A 14,730-nucleotide genomic window follows, 5' to 3' on the forward strand; every position below is an offset into this window, starting at 1 on the left:
GCAGTCTATAACAGGCCAAAGAGATGAGGAGTTTAGATTATGAACCAAGGAAATAATATTTCCACCAGTATTAGCCAAGATCACAAATGCCTTTAAGCAGGATCAGGGAGATTTGTCAAAGGGGTTTTGTGTACTGGACTTCTGGTAAGGCATCCTCTAATCACGTTTCCACTTCCATATGTACCACTGAATGTCATCAGTTTAATCGTTGGTACTATAAAATGAAAACATCGGCCTGTTACAGACTGCCAAAATAAAGCTGCTTCGGGTCTCTTTGGAGGTATGCTGTTTAAATGATGCATGCATCCTAAGACTCTGGAAGCTGCACCAAAGCTGCACTCCAGTGCTTAGGAATGGAATGTGGCTTTGGCGCAACCTCTGGACCCATGCATCATTTAAATAGCATACCTCCAAAGAGACCTGAAGCAGCTTTATTTTGGCAGTCTGTAACAGGCCATCATCTTCTCAAGTAAGCAGTCATTTCACTACCAACATCATATCTGATCTTAGTTAAACTTTCAGAGACCTATCTAACTGATGATGGTGAGAAGATGCTGCCAGAAGGTTAGCAAGAATAATTTTATTTTTGGACAAAAAACAAATTTTACAATTGCTTAATCCCAAATTTACTAGAATTATCGGTATGAAATGACACTTCAGTATATTTTAAAGGGGGAACAATGCAGGAAGCATCTGGGTTGTCACTTCTGGATTATTAAAACTTTGTTTATATAGTTCAGATTGAGACACGGTCTGAGACTGTCAATGAAGGAAAGAAAAGAAAACTGAAATCACAAGAAGTGTTGAGAGGTAACATGCTTACATGGTAAGATGCTCTTTCTTCTCTGTCCATTGGCCGGGTCACGTACATTCTCCCTGACACAGGATCAATGTTGAAGACTTCCATGGGTGGTTGGTCAGCTCCCACTCCTGTGATGCTGTATCTTATATGGATATCACTGTCCTTATCTGAACGAATCTGAATAAAACATTAAAGAGAACAATGAATCAGCTTGGAATGTAGAGCAGGAGAAAAGAAAAAGGAGCATGCGGTGACACATAACACCCAAAGTAGCTTATAGAGTTTCAAGATGAAAGAAAAAAGAACAGCTTGATTCCACAGTAATTCTACATACGTGTTGGATTTAGACAATAGACAACTCAGCAACTCATTCACAAAAAGTATAATCAGAATCTGACTTTAGGAATCTTCCCAGGCTTTACATTTGCATGAATAATGTAATCTGGCCCGTGCACTCACATTATTTCAGGTGTGCCATAATGAATAAGCTATGTACTCATGCCTTTCACCTCCAGATATTAAAAAACTGATGGGACATCCACAAACTTCTCACCCACAAGGTCAAATAGTTTACATAATAAGATACTAAAGCATAGAAAATTATTTTCCACTACAACTCCAAGAATACCCCATAGCCATAATAACCAAAGAATTCTGAGCTCTGTAGTCCAAAAACTTAACTTTTCTTTTTTTAATTTTTTATTAAATACACACACACACACACACACACAGAATAACGAAAGAAATTTTAAAAGAAACAGATATGGAACAGAAACATTTATACATATTTCTTTTGTGTGTAGCTTATATAGTTATGGTAGACTTCCTAGTGTCTCACTACTATCCTTTTTTCTTTAATAAAATAATCCCAATTTTCTGTACATTTTGTCATGTCATAGTCTCTACGCTTTACTGTCTTTGTTTACTTTATGCTGGTTTATTATATTTTTATGTTAATCACTTGATTGCATAAAGCATACTTAAATCAAATATGATAATCTCTGCTAAAGAAAAAAAATAAGAAAATTCTAAATCCTTATCCTTTTATAATTTTGAGTGTTTGATTATAAATTGGGGGGAGTATCAACGCTTTCCAATTCTTCCCACTATTTCATCCTTCCAAAACTAAATTGAGATTTTTAATATATTAAATAAGTATAACCATAACTCATATAGTAAGATTATAGAATAGAGAAAGAAACTTTTTGCATATTGTCTTTTATCATCTAAGCCCAACATCAGTTATGTCCACTCACAACCTTCCTGTTTTACAATAAACATAACTTTTCATAGCTCTGGATGGTGCCAAGTGGCCTGAAAAGATACAAATGGGAAAAAAGTCAACAACTATACAAGCACTATCTTGATATGATAGCCCTGTTTAAAAATTTGAAGAGCAAGCGTAAATAGGACCTGGAGCAATGAATTCAAACTACAAGAAAAGACATTCCACCTCAACACCAGGAATAACTTCTTGACAGTAAGATCTGTTCAGCAGTGGAACACTGGTGGTGCAGTGGTTAAAAGCCTGTATTGAAGCCACTCACTCAAAACCATAAGGTTGCGAGTTCAATACTACCCAGGGCTCAAGCTCGACTCAGGCTTGCATCCTTCTGAGGTTGCTAAAAAGAGTACCCAGCTTGTTGGAGGCAATTAGCTTACAGTTGTAAACTGCTTAGAGACTGCTTAGTTCACTATGAAACGGTATATAAATGAAGCTGCTATTGCTATTGCTGCTAACACACTCCCTCAGAGAATGGTGGAGTCTCCTTCTTTGGAGGTTTTTTAAACAGAACTTGGATGGCCACCTGTCAGGGGTATTCTGACTGTGTATTCCTGCATGGCAGGGGGTTAGACTGGATGGCCCTTGTGGTCTCTTCCAGCTCTCTGATTCTATGATCATGTAGTCAGGGATAGGGATGCATTACAAAGGCTGCTCCCATTTTTTCTGTACTATTTAGCTCTGCCATAGGTGTCCACAGATGTCTGCAGGGAGCAAAACCTCACACATACTGCAGTAGGTGTGGCAGGTTCCACATGATTCATAATCTTGTTCAACTGAGATTCTGAATTGTGTAGAAGCTTCCATGTGTACAGCTGTCTGCCCAAAGGTCTACCCTGTGCAATTGTCCATGCTATATGTCCATATGCCAAGATATTTGGAGTGAAGCTAGATGGCACATATAAGCTGGGCTGTATGGCACAGATCCTGTCATGCCCACACATTGAGTTACCGGCTTTTAGATAACTCACATACAGTGTTCCTTACACAATCACAAAATTGCTGTTCTGGCATACTTAACATTATATGCAAATGAAACTACTTTTTACTGATTTGAAATATGTATATATCCCCCCCATGATTGCGTTAGCTGGGTAGTTTATTAAAAGATAAAATTAAACATGCAAGTGATAATTTAGTAATGCATAGAGAAAGAACACAGGGCCTGGGAAAGTATTAAGGTCTTTGCCCAGTGCTGAAATGGCATCAGGGTAGGGATTAGTTGGGTGGCCTCTCTGGAGTCTCAGGTACTAAGGTACTAACTACTGAAAAAGTCATCTCCCTGGTACTAACTTTTTTTTTTATCAAGACAGAAAATCTCCATTCTGTTCAAGGTTGTACATGAGATGCCATTGTTGTTCACGTGATGTCATTTTTGTTCATGCAGTACCATTGTGCATGGATAGAAAATGTACATAGATATGCATGGACATTAATCATGGAGCACATTACTCTGGAGTACATGAGCATTTAGAATCATGGAGTTGGAAGAGGTCACAAGGGCCATTCAGGCCAACACCATGCCATGCAGGAACTCACAATCAAAGCCCTCCTGACAGCTGGCCATCAAGCTTCTGGTTAAAAAACTCCATAGAAGGAGACTCTACCACACTCTGAGGGAGTGTGTTCCAATGTCAAACAGCTCTTACTGTCAGGAAGTTCCTCCTAATGTTGAGGTGGAATCTCTTTTCCTGTAGCTTGCATCCATTGTTCAGGTCCTATTCTCTGGAGCAGCAGGAAAAAAACTTGCTCCATCCTCAATGTGACACCAAATATTTAAACAGGGTGTCATATCACTTCTTAACCTTCTCTTCTCCAGGCTAAACATCCCCACCTTCCTTAGTTTCTCCTCATAAGGCATAGTTTCCAGATCCTTCACCATTTTGGTTGCCCTCCTCTGGACACACTCCAGCTTGTCAACATCCTTTTTGAATTGTGGTGCCCAGAAGTGGATACAGGATTCCAGGTGAGGCCTGACCAAAGTAGAATAAAGTGGCACCATTACTTCACTTCATCTAGACACTATACTTCTATTAATGCAGCCTAGAACTGCATGGGCCTTTTTAGTTGCTGCATCACACTGCTGACTCATGTTCAGCTTGTGGCCTACTAGTATTTGTGCCTCCCATTGAAATTTGGAGTCTTAGGCCCCATTCAGACTGGCATCAAAAAACTGGAAGGAACTGGGCTGATTCGGATGCCCCTCCCCGAATCTCTCTGTTAGCAAGTGCCCACTAAAAAAGAGGGGCATTTTAAATCGAATGCATTCTGTGCCTGCTGTGAAGGTGCCTGCTGTCAATCAAGCGATCGTCATGGTGACGTTTTTGCAGGGGCATCGGAAGTGTCCTCCCCCTCCTTTTTTTTAAAGAGCCATGCACAAAATGCCCCAAAGTGTCAATTTTTTTAAAACCTCTTTTTTGTGTGTTGTGTGTATATGTGGGCATTTGGGTCAGATTATTATTATTAACCTTTATTTATAAAGCGCTGTAAATTTACACAGCGCTGTACATACAATCTTTTTAATTAGACGGTTCCCTGCAGATCTGCCCCTGTCCCCATTTTCAATCCCATGCAAGCTAATGCATCCCCCACTCCTTGCCCCCCAGAATGCCTCTTACACATGAAATAATAATAATAATAATAATAATAATAATAATAATAAATTCCTCACCTCAGAAATGCCAGAAAAGGATGCAATTGCCATGCATTCTTTTTTTTTTTTTTTTTGCTTTTAAAAGCAATTCAGGGCTGCCTCTGAATTCAGTAGCAAAAGCATGTATCATTTTGTCTAATTGACAAGAGCAAAAAATGTAACATTCCAATTGTAAGTCTAGCCCTTTGCAACATTTGTAACATTTCCCCTTTGCTGGAAGCGAGCAGATGAAAGGGAAAGTGCACAAGCTGCTAGTGCTGCTCTATCTGCCTCAAGAAAAAAAATCATGCGCATATTTGGTCAAAAATAATTTTTAAAAAATATGAAAAGGGGGGGGGTGTCTGATGTGAGCTCTGTTCGTGCCCTGCCTTTGACCTGACCTGACCCTTTTCCTCCTGCTAGAGGAGCTTTGCCATTGCCTTCCACTGAGGCTGAGAGAGTGTGACCTGTCAGTTCCAACGAAAGTAGACCCATGGAATCAATTGGGAATAAAATGGAAATGCAGTGCAGGCATTCCTGTAGCATCCTCATATAACACAAATAATAATAATAATCCAGGAGCAAGAGGAAGTGAAAGTAGAACAAGCAGCCTGATTTCCCTACATGCCCCAGCGTAGCCCCGCAACCCAATTCCCCCTGGAAATCCTCCTCCTCCTTCCTTCAGACCCTCTCCTTCCTTGGGGATGCCCATTGACCCTTTCCCCCAGCTCTTTCATCCTCCTCCTCCTCCTCCTGCTCCGTTTTAGAATCCCCTCCATGGCTCCCTTCCTCCCACGGCCCCTTTCTCCTCCTCCTCCTCCTCCTCCTCCTCCTCCTCCTCCTCCTCCTCCTCCTCCACTTTCTCCACCCCCACCTCTCTCTGACAGTCCTCTGCAGCTCAAAAGTCACCCCTGATTTCCCCCTTTCCTCCTGTCACCCTTTGCATCCAGATTCCCCTTTTTTCAGCTCTTTCCTCCTCCTCCTCCTCCTCCCCCTCCCTTCTGATGATGGGAGGGAATGCTCTGACCTCTGCCTGCCCCCTGACCCTAATCCCTCCCTAATTTGCCCCGATCATGATCAAGGGCAAGTTCAAATTTCACACAACCTGAGTCTTTTGGGAAAAGACGGATTTTAGCCCAAATCTGGATACCTCAGTGTATGGGGCATTACCTTGTGCAAGCCCCGACATGGATTGTGACAGATTCGGATCCAATATGAACTTCACGTGCAAGAATCGCTTTCAAACCCGTTTTCTTCTGTAGTCTGAATGGCCCCTTAGTTCAGTTTATATCATGGGAGGGTTTCTGTTATGTAACCTTGACAGGGCAGATCAGTTAGAGAGAGTTTTTATTTCTTCTGTTTTAATGGAGTTTCAGAATCACTTTCTCACCCAAACACAATTTATCCAAAGGGAAACAACACAAACATACAAAGAGATCCGCACACAGAATCTCATTCAGATTTCTAGTAAATATGAGAAAAACAAACAGGCAAGTTAAGAAGTTTAAAAAACCTTGAGTTATCCCTTTACTATCTTAAGTTAATTTTCTGATCAGCTACTTAAAGACTCTCTTCCAACATCAAACTTACTGCTGAATTGGGGTGGATAATACAATATATCCATCAAAGTGGAAATGGATAAGTTGCCACCCCTCCCCATTCAGCAAATGGATGGGGATCTTGATGACAAAGAAATGCTCTCTTTAATTTAGCAGGTTTATAAAGAAAGAGGGAGAAGTAGCATGAGATAGGGATAGATAAAGAGACAATAGAAATCTGCCTTGTAGCAAAGAACAGTTTAAACTTTGCCATCAGAGGACAGCCACTGAGTGGAGGAAAGCAGGATGGATGGATAAAGATGTGCTTTGCATGCACCAGACACAAAGAGAAGACTGGGTTAATAAATAAATAAATGAACAAGCAAACAAACATGTTCCGCTCTCTGGCTGAATAGATGTAGCTTCACAAGGGGAGTCTGAGGGCATGTTTGTCCTTCAGAGAAGAGGTCAACCAAAGAAGGGGTGCTGGTTTTCTTCCTTTCATCTCTGGTGCACTTTCTCTTCTGTTCTGAAAGGCTGCCCAACAAAACAAACAAAACAAAACTGGCTGCTAACCATTTCATGCATTCAGATTTTTTTTTAACTTGAGGAACCATCTTCATTTTTGTGAAAACAATTCTTGGTGCAACAGCCAAGTTTGACAGTTGGGCAGTCAATTGTTTAATAGGAAGGTAAATTAAATTGTCTAATTTAAATGAACTTAGTGATTGTGATGATTACCCAAACTTCAAAAGAAGTTTTTTCCCCTTCTGAAATACAGAAGGGAGTGTTAGATAACAAGCAAATTCATAAACATGGGCATGCTACAATTAAAGAACATCCACTGGATTAGCCCAGGCTGATTCTGTCCCCAAATCAGGCCAGATTAGAATAGATCAGTTTCACATCTTTGTCTCTAGATGTTCACTCTGTGCATGAAGGGATAAGTGAAGTTTTTCATTACTTCTGACACTGCTGTGTTCTAAAGGGCTTGGCTCTTGGCTTTTCATGTTGACATGAAGGAGGTCTGAAAAGGGGGCACATGAACATTAACAGGTGTACGTGTTCAGGTACTCATTTTCAGATCACCAAATCTGCCTGTGAAGGTTGGGAATGGGGCCAGACATACACACTATAGGGCCATACTACACCCACGCTGACATACAATTTAAAAAGGCCATAAAATGATGGGGATGCTTTATGAATTACAGTGTCATAACAATGCCACAATTAACTTTTCTATTCAAATTTTAAAAGGACAAGTAAAAACAACATTCTCAGAATCTGGTCCTGGGAATCCTATTTTCAAATAATGGATTCCTTGATGCTAAAACTGTACTGGATGGGAAGAATCTTAAGAGCTGTCTATTTACAGCCTTGCTAACAAGGCAATAGGCTAAGCAACATAACGTAGCATGTGAAGCTTGAGACCAAGAACCAAGACAGAATAATGAATGATCAGAAATTAGTGATGCAAAGATGCTAATATAGGTAGAGAACATCCATTGTTTCATTGCAACACAGAAGGTCCCACCCACCTATTCTTTCAGTTGAACCTGTTCTAATATTCATCATTTTCTCCTCTCAAAATTCCAGGCACTGAAACCTGTATACAGTAAGCCTAGCAGGGATTTCCATTAGTCTGTTGATGGACTCACTCAGTTAAAGTTGTTGTTGTTGTATGTATACTATATATAAAAACATATTTAGTTAAAATTTTATTTTAGTTACGTTAATCCATCTTATCCTTTCTCCATAATTTTGATACTTCTTTCCATTTCTCCTCATATTGTTGGGTTGTCTTTCCATTGATATACATACACTTCTAAATTGAGGGTCACTTGGACAATAACGTGGAACAAAAGTGATGGCGTTATGTTACAGCACGCCTGTACCATACGCGGCTTTAACCTTACGCGGAAGTTTAAGTCACTGGGGGAACGAACGGCACATGTGCCTGTGGCACGCATGCTGCGCTGAACACGCAAGCACTCCCCTATTGCAACCAATGGGGTTTGAGTTTACGCATTTTTCCCCATACACGGGGGGATCTGGAACAGATCCCCACGTATGGAAAGGGTCCACTGTATTATGAAACTAACAAGACTGGACTAGTGTGAGGATAACTGAAAGTGAGGGTAGCATTTTCTTGAGTAAGAAGAGGAGTGGAAACTTTTAGAAATGATGTTACATTGTTACTGAGCCAATCAGGTTTGCCCTTGTGATTACAGCACAGCACAGGCCTCACAGACTTTTTGCTGGTTCCTTAGCTGTGGCCTTGTCTACATGCACCATAAGGTCCATACCCCACCCCGTTCTGGCATCATCCTGTTTGGATTATGCATGGCCCAAACCCTGCTTTCAGTGCTGGAAGTCCTGACCATGTCTGTGTCAGGTCTGAGACATGGCCTGGGTTCCAATGTGGGCTGTCAGGGCTGTGGATGGCAAACTTTAGTCTAATGGACCAGAGGCAGAAGGTAAGTCAGGAAACAGCCATGTATAAACACAGCAAGGCAGATGGGCCAAAGACAAGAGGCAGAGTAAAGGGTAAACACAGCAAGGCAGAGTTCCAGGAGTCCACGGGGCCAGAGTCAGAATCAGGAGACAGACCAGCGGCATCCCTGCACCAGGGAACACCTGGTGTGTGTGTGTGTGTGTGTGTGGGGATTTCCAGGTTGGATTTCCAGTGGGGTTTCCTGAAGTCCAGGCCCAGAAGGATGTCTGGAGGGCACAGCCCTGCCCCTGCAGGCTGGAGCCGTGCCCCTGCAGTCATGAGCAGTGTCTATACAGGCCCAGAGAGGACCCACGCAGGCCTGAGGAGCAAAGCAGTGCCCAAAACAGTGCCTGCACAGGCCAAAACAGCACTCGTGGGGATGGGGAGACAAATGAGCATCACTCCCCTTCTGGGGTGTTACCTAGTGTTACCCAGTGTGGTCCACATCCTCCCAGTGATGCCATTGAGACAGACCAAGTCTAAGTGTGGCAAAGCTAACAAGGCAAAATGCAACCACAGACTGTGTTGCTGTGGCAAGGGTTGAGAAGCCAATGCAGCCCTTAAATGGTTGTAAATCCAGCTGCCCTACATGAGCAGAGCCAGCTGTGCCTGTTGGCTTAGCCCTGATCCTTGCAGGACTGTGGCAGCTCAGGCCTGGTCCTGCAAAGACTTTGGCAGCAAGACTCCAGCAGCCAGAAATCCCATCCTGCAATGACTTACACAGGTGAATCTTTACAGTTCAGTACATCCTACATCAGAACTGGGGCATAACAACATTACAACGAAGTAAAACAAACAAACAAACAAACAAACATACATGTTGTTCCAGATCTTCTGGGAAGATCTGAAGCTCTTTGTTCCCATGCCATGGTGGCTGTCTGCACAGGGGTACCACTGGGCTGCACAGCACATCCACTGCCATCACGGGTTGCTTACCTCTGAAGTCTGAACGAGGTGCCCAGTGACGGTCACATGTTCAGCACCTCATTCTGTCCTCAGAATAGAAGATCCACAGTGGTGGCAGATGCACTGTGTGGTGCAACAGAATGCCTGTGCAGACAGCTGCTACAGAGTATGGATGGAGGCCAAGGCAATGAGGGGTTGAAACCAGGCAACTATGGGGCCAGAATGCTCAAGGTTACCCCTGGAATATCCTGGAAATTGCAGACAAGGCCTGTGCCAGTCTAATGACCTGCCCATCTTCCTAAGCAGTTTTTAGGAATTGACCTTAACTCTCTTTTCTGACTGTGTCTCATTCCTAGTCAGGGTCTTAGCTTCACCACAAAAAATATATATATCTACTCACTTCTTCTTTGCAGGGGGACAAAATCCACATAGAATATGACAAATGGTATAGAAACTACTACCAAAAGTGTATAAAAGAGTTTAACACCACTTTAATGCCATGACTCTATCCTACAGAATCATGGGATTTGTAGTTCGGTGAGGCACCGGAATTCTATGATAGATCAAGCTGAATACCTCATCGAACTACAGATCCCAGGATTCCACAGGATGGAACCATGACAGTTCAAGTAGTGTCAAACTGCTTTATTTTTTGCAGTGTGGAAGAGCAATACTCAATATTCAAGGTATATGTGTGTGTTGGGGGGGGGGGGGGGGAGGATGATGGTGGCTCATCTCCAGGTTCTCCGTCTGCTCAGGCCAGAGGTCATCTAGCAAAACATTAACCCAAATCTGCCTGGCCTAGCTGTAATGAAACTACACCCAGTATATTAAACCCACCATAACCTTTCAAGAGTTTCAGTTCCTGAGTTGTTTAAAAATACTATCAATATTAGTCACAGTACATAATAGTATCATTGTGCAATAAAATATCCTTTATTACAAAGCTCTTAATGCTCTTGGGCATCAGAGCAGCTCAAATGAAAATAACCAAGTCTTGTATGCTATCATACACTCCATGTTTAATGGAAATCAAACAATGCAAACATATTCAAATCCTTTAAATGAGAACACTTAAGAATTTATTTAAGCATGTCAAGTTTGGCTCATTAAACATCATGGAAATATTTTTATATGGCTACATCTTATTGCTCGCTGAGATTTGTAAGTAAGGTTTCAAGCTTTTTTTTTTAGGGCTTGTTGTATGTTTAAGTAATCACTTATGTAAATAAAATTCTCAAATACAATTTTGCTATCACTTTTGTAGATTAGTCAAATGAGAGATTTGAAATGTTGCCTCTTCAAGTATCTACTGAAGTATTTTTAGTACTGTACAGTACATATTTCTGCATGCCTTCCTGCCCCAAAATCTAGTGGCCAACTTAAAATGACTAAACTCAAATGTGAAAAATCAAACAACTTATGCAATTAGTAAGTGGGACCTATTAAAAATATGGCATAAATCCTATTGTTTGGGAGTAGTTCTCACCATTGAATCAATAGGATTTATCTGTACATTGACTCACAGTTCAACAGTTGCATACCTTCCAACATTTCACAGATGAAAATTAGAGCACATGTGGCAAAGCAAGATCAGCATATGGTCAAGATGGCAAAAGTTATTACTGAACAAGAACACACAAGCTAGAAGAGGCTGCAGTTGTTTCCTTTTGCTTGAGCTTACTGGGAAAGGCAAGACTCCACCCCTCTTCTCTGCTTAGCTAACTGAATATCTCTTTTGCACTTTATAATAATATAATAATGAAATAAAATAATAATAATAATAATAATAATAATAATAATAATAATAATAATAATAACAACAACAACAACAACAACATTTTATTTATATACCGCCCTGTGGCGAACCAATCCGGGCGGTTTACAACATTAAAATAACATACAGCATAAAAACAATATATTTCCCTCCCCCCTTAAAAAGTTATTAAACTGCATATCTAAATTAAAACTACAATAACTAGTTAGAACAACAATAAATTAAACAAAATAATACCAAACGATAAACCACTGCAACTTCAGTTCTAAAGAAAAGAAAAGGGGGCTTTGGAGACATTACTGAGGAAATTGAAGTAAGCTGGAGAAAAAAAGAAACTGGGACATTTTTAAAGCATCTGAAAAGTGGGATGACTGACGGTTAATTGGGACTGCCACATTTGGACAGATGGAGCCTATAATATGCCACTGACTTAATGGTTTTAGCTGGGACTAACCAGCAGTTTTCAGGTCTATATGTTTATTTAGGGAAGCCTTCAAAATTCTCTATTCTCAAATAAGAAGCTGGCCAGAATAGGTGAACAGGAAGATACTAGCTGGTGAGACAGTGAGTGAACAAGCCAGGGCCATCTGGGAAAATAATAAGTGAACATTAGCTAGTGGGAGAGGCTGTAAATGAGCTCATGCCTTGCTGTATGCAGCTATGTATCTGTGCATGAGTGGGGCAAGTTACTCTGCTTTTACTTTGACAACAGGGTAAGGAATCTAAATCCTGATTTAGTTTGTTCTTGCATGGTGGAACTAAAATATGTCTCCCCCTCCACTCCTGCTAGAATGAATTTCTTCCTGCCATCCCTTTCATGACCAATTACTGACTGATCAATAGTGCCAAGCATTGGAAAAACATCTGGCTGTGTGCCTGTAACTGAATGCTAAATGATGGATGGCATCATGCTGTGGGATTTCCAGAGGCCTCCCAGGAAGTCTAGGAGGATGCCTTTGCCATTCTGTGTCTGGCTATAGGGACATAGCCAGTTACTTCTCTCATGCCCCCTGCTCTCTACCAGCCATGAAAAGACCATGGGCGGGAGCCTCCATCAAGAGGGAAATTGAGTCCTGCATGAGTTTTGGTCATTGCTTAATGGAAGATGGGATTTTTTTCTCATTTCAATGACCAAAAACATTCAGTTATATCTCTGTGTTACTAACAATATAACAAAGGTTAGTTATGAGGAGTGTTCTCAAGAGTACTATCTGAAAACTGGTTGAGTTCTTAAGAATATTGTGAAGAGTATTAAATAAGAGCCAGGCTATTCAATCAGACTGCTATGCTCCTACAAATCTTCACTACCTCCTAGATAACTTCTGTTTCTGAATCAGATTACTGATTCTGACGTTGCCTAAAATGGATCCAGACAGGTTAAGCCAAGGACTTCTCCTTCATGTTTGGGCCTATGATTGTCTTTGGAGTCTTGTCCTGGATTCCCATTGTGTTGAGGTATAGTAAATAACTGATGGTGGCCATATCTTTTTGGCCACCTGCCAGTTCTCAGAACTGTTCCAAAAATGTCCTCTCTAATCCTGGTTTATTTATGCAGTGTTTCTTCCTTTGTCAATTTCTTAATGAAGGAAAAAACAGGGAAGGCTATAGATGCTGAAGGAGATACCTTCACATGAAGTGGGGAATGTGGTACTGCTTGCTGACTGTGCCCTTTCTTTTGCGTCTCCATTAGAGCTCATCACATAGAGTTATGTCAGCATTGATAGCCCTGTTTAAATATTTGAAGGGATGTCATATTGAGGAGGGAGCAAGCTTGTTTTCTGCTGCTCCAGAGACTAGGACCCGGAGCAATGGATGCAAGCTGCAGGAAAAGAGATTCCACCTCAACATTAGGAGGAACTTCCTGACAGTAAGGGCTGTTCGACAGTGGAACAAACTCCCTCGAAGTGTAGGGGAGTCTCCTTCCTTAGAGGCCTTCAAACAGAGGCTGGATGGGCATCTGTCGGGGATGCTTTGACTGTGATTTCCTGCATGGCAGAATGGGGTTGGACTGGATGGCCCTTGTGGTCTCTTCCAACTCTACGATTCTATGATTCTATATATCAGAGTGGTTTCCAACTTTCTATCTTCTGTGTGGCTGGCAGGTGGGAGAAATGATAGGGAACATGACAGCAGGGGCACAGCCAACTCCACAGTACTCCTCATGTAAGTGTATGGTCAAGTAATGACCATAACTGGACAGTGCTATAGTTGATATCTATTGCAAAGAGACTGTAGGAAGAGCATTCATGCAAAATCAGACCATAAAGTAAAAACCTTACTGTTTCACAGTGGCATGGGACCCATTTAGTCTTACACAACCATAGCATTACTATTCCACTTTAACTGCTAGGTTTCCATCCTATGGAAATCTTGGGTTCTGTAGTTTGATGAGACATTAGAGCACTCAGTCAGATTCTAAATGCCCAGGATTCCATAGGATGGAACCATGGCAGTTAAAAGGAAATACACTGGACTATAATCATGTATTGTGAATACACTCCAGATTCCTTAAACTGATACAATTTAATTATTACTTTTATATTCAATTGAGAACTCAACATTAACCCGAGTTCTTTTCAGATGTAAAGGTATAGCCTGGTTCCAGGGTTTTTGACTATCTGGCTGTTTGGGCTCTTGATAATACTGTTAAACATCCAACTGATACATGACTACCTATTGGGTTCAGTGAGGTTTACTTCCATGTCATCCTCTCCCTGTGAAGAGAGCTACTGGTTCCAAAATTCTGCAACTGTCATTACATCTGGAAAGCAAAGGGCTTGATAATTAGTAAGATTAAATCCCACAGAGAAAGTTTATAATCTGTGACTGGTTTTTTTTTTTTTTTTTGGTGTGTGTGTGGGGGGAGCAAGGTATATTACTACTGCATTAATAGATTTAATTTCAGAGCTGTTAGATTATAGTCCTTTAGCTCTCACTTTAAAGATAAATTTGAAGCAAGGGAAGTGTAACTCAGGAAGCTTCTGAATACTTAAGGCTTTAAGACATGATTATGTACAGTCAACGGGATAACACGCTTGAAAGAAAAATGTATATTATAAAGCTTGTCACTGAAATTAAAATTACTTCCAGACGAGGTTATACAAAAAACAGTGAGACAATCCGATTAATTTATGTTGAATGAAGAGGGCGACCAAGTGGAATCCCGAGCCCTCCCTGCGATCTCTGCCACAGAATGTTTAAGTGTAACAAAAGCAGTCAAAATGGCAAAAGAGCTCATGGAATCCAGAAATGGCACCAGAAAATCATTTGGATATTTATTTTTGTGCTCATAAAACTTT

The 14,730-nt window shown here is 41.1% G+C and overlaps 1 protein-coding gene across 1 annotated transcript in view; it reads right to left on the reverse strand.

The window, feature by feature from the left end:
• Positions 1-14,730, reverse strand: part of CDH4 (cadherin 4) — a 587,236-nt gene that overhangs the window by 238,848 nt on the left and 333,658 nt on the right. Inside the window, exon 4 of the mRNA XM_089513685.1 lies at positions 824-979. Within this exon, the coding sequence (XP_089369811.1) occupies positions 824-979 (156 nt within the window). The remainder of the gene's footprint in view (positions 1-823; positions 980-14,730) is intronic.

This window comes from Sceloporus occidentalis, unplaced genomic scaffold (genome assembly GCF_023333645.1).
Source record: "Sceloporus occidentalis isolate IW3139 unplaced genomic scaffold, rSceOcc1.0.p SCAF_3, whole genome shotgun sequence".
Classification (NCBI taxonomy): domain Eukaryota; kingdom Metazoa; phylum Chordata; class Lepidosauria; order Squamata; family Phrynosomatidae; genus Sceloporus; species Sceloporus occidentalis.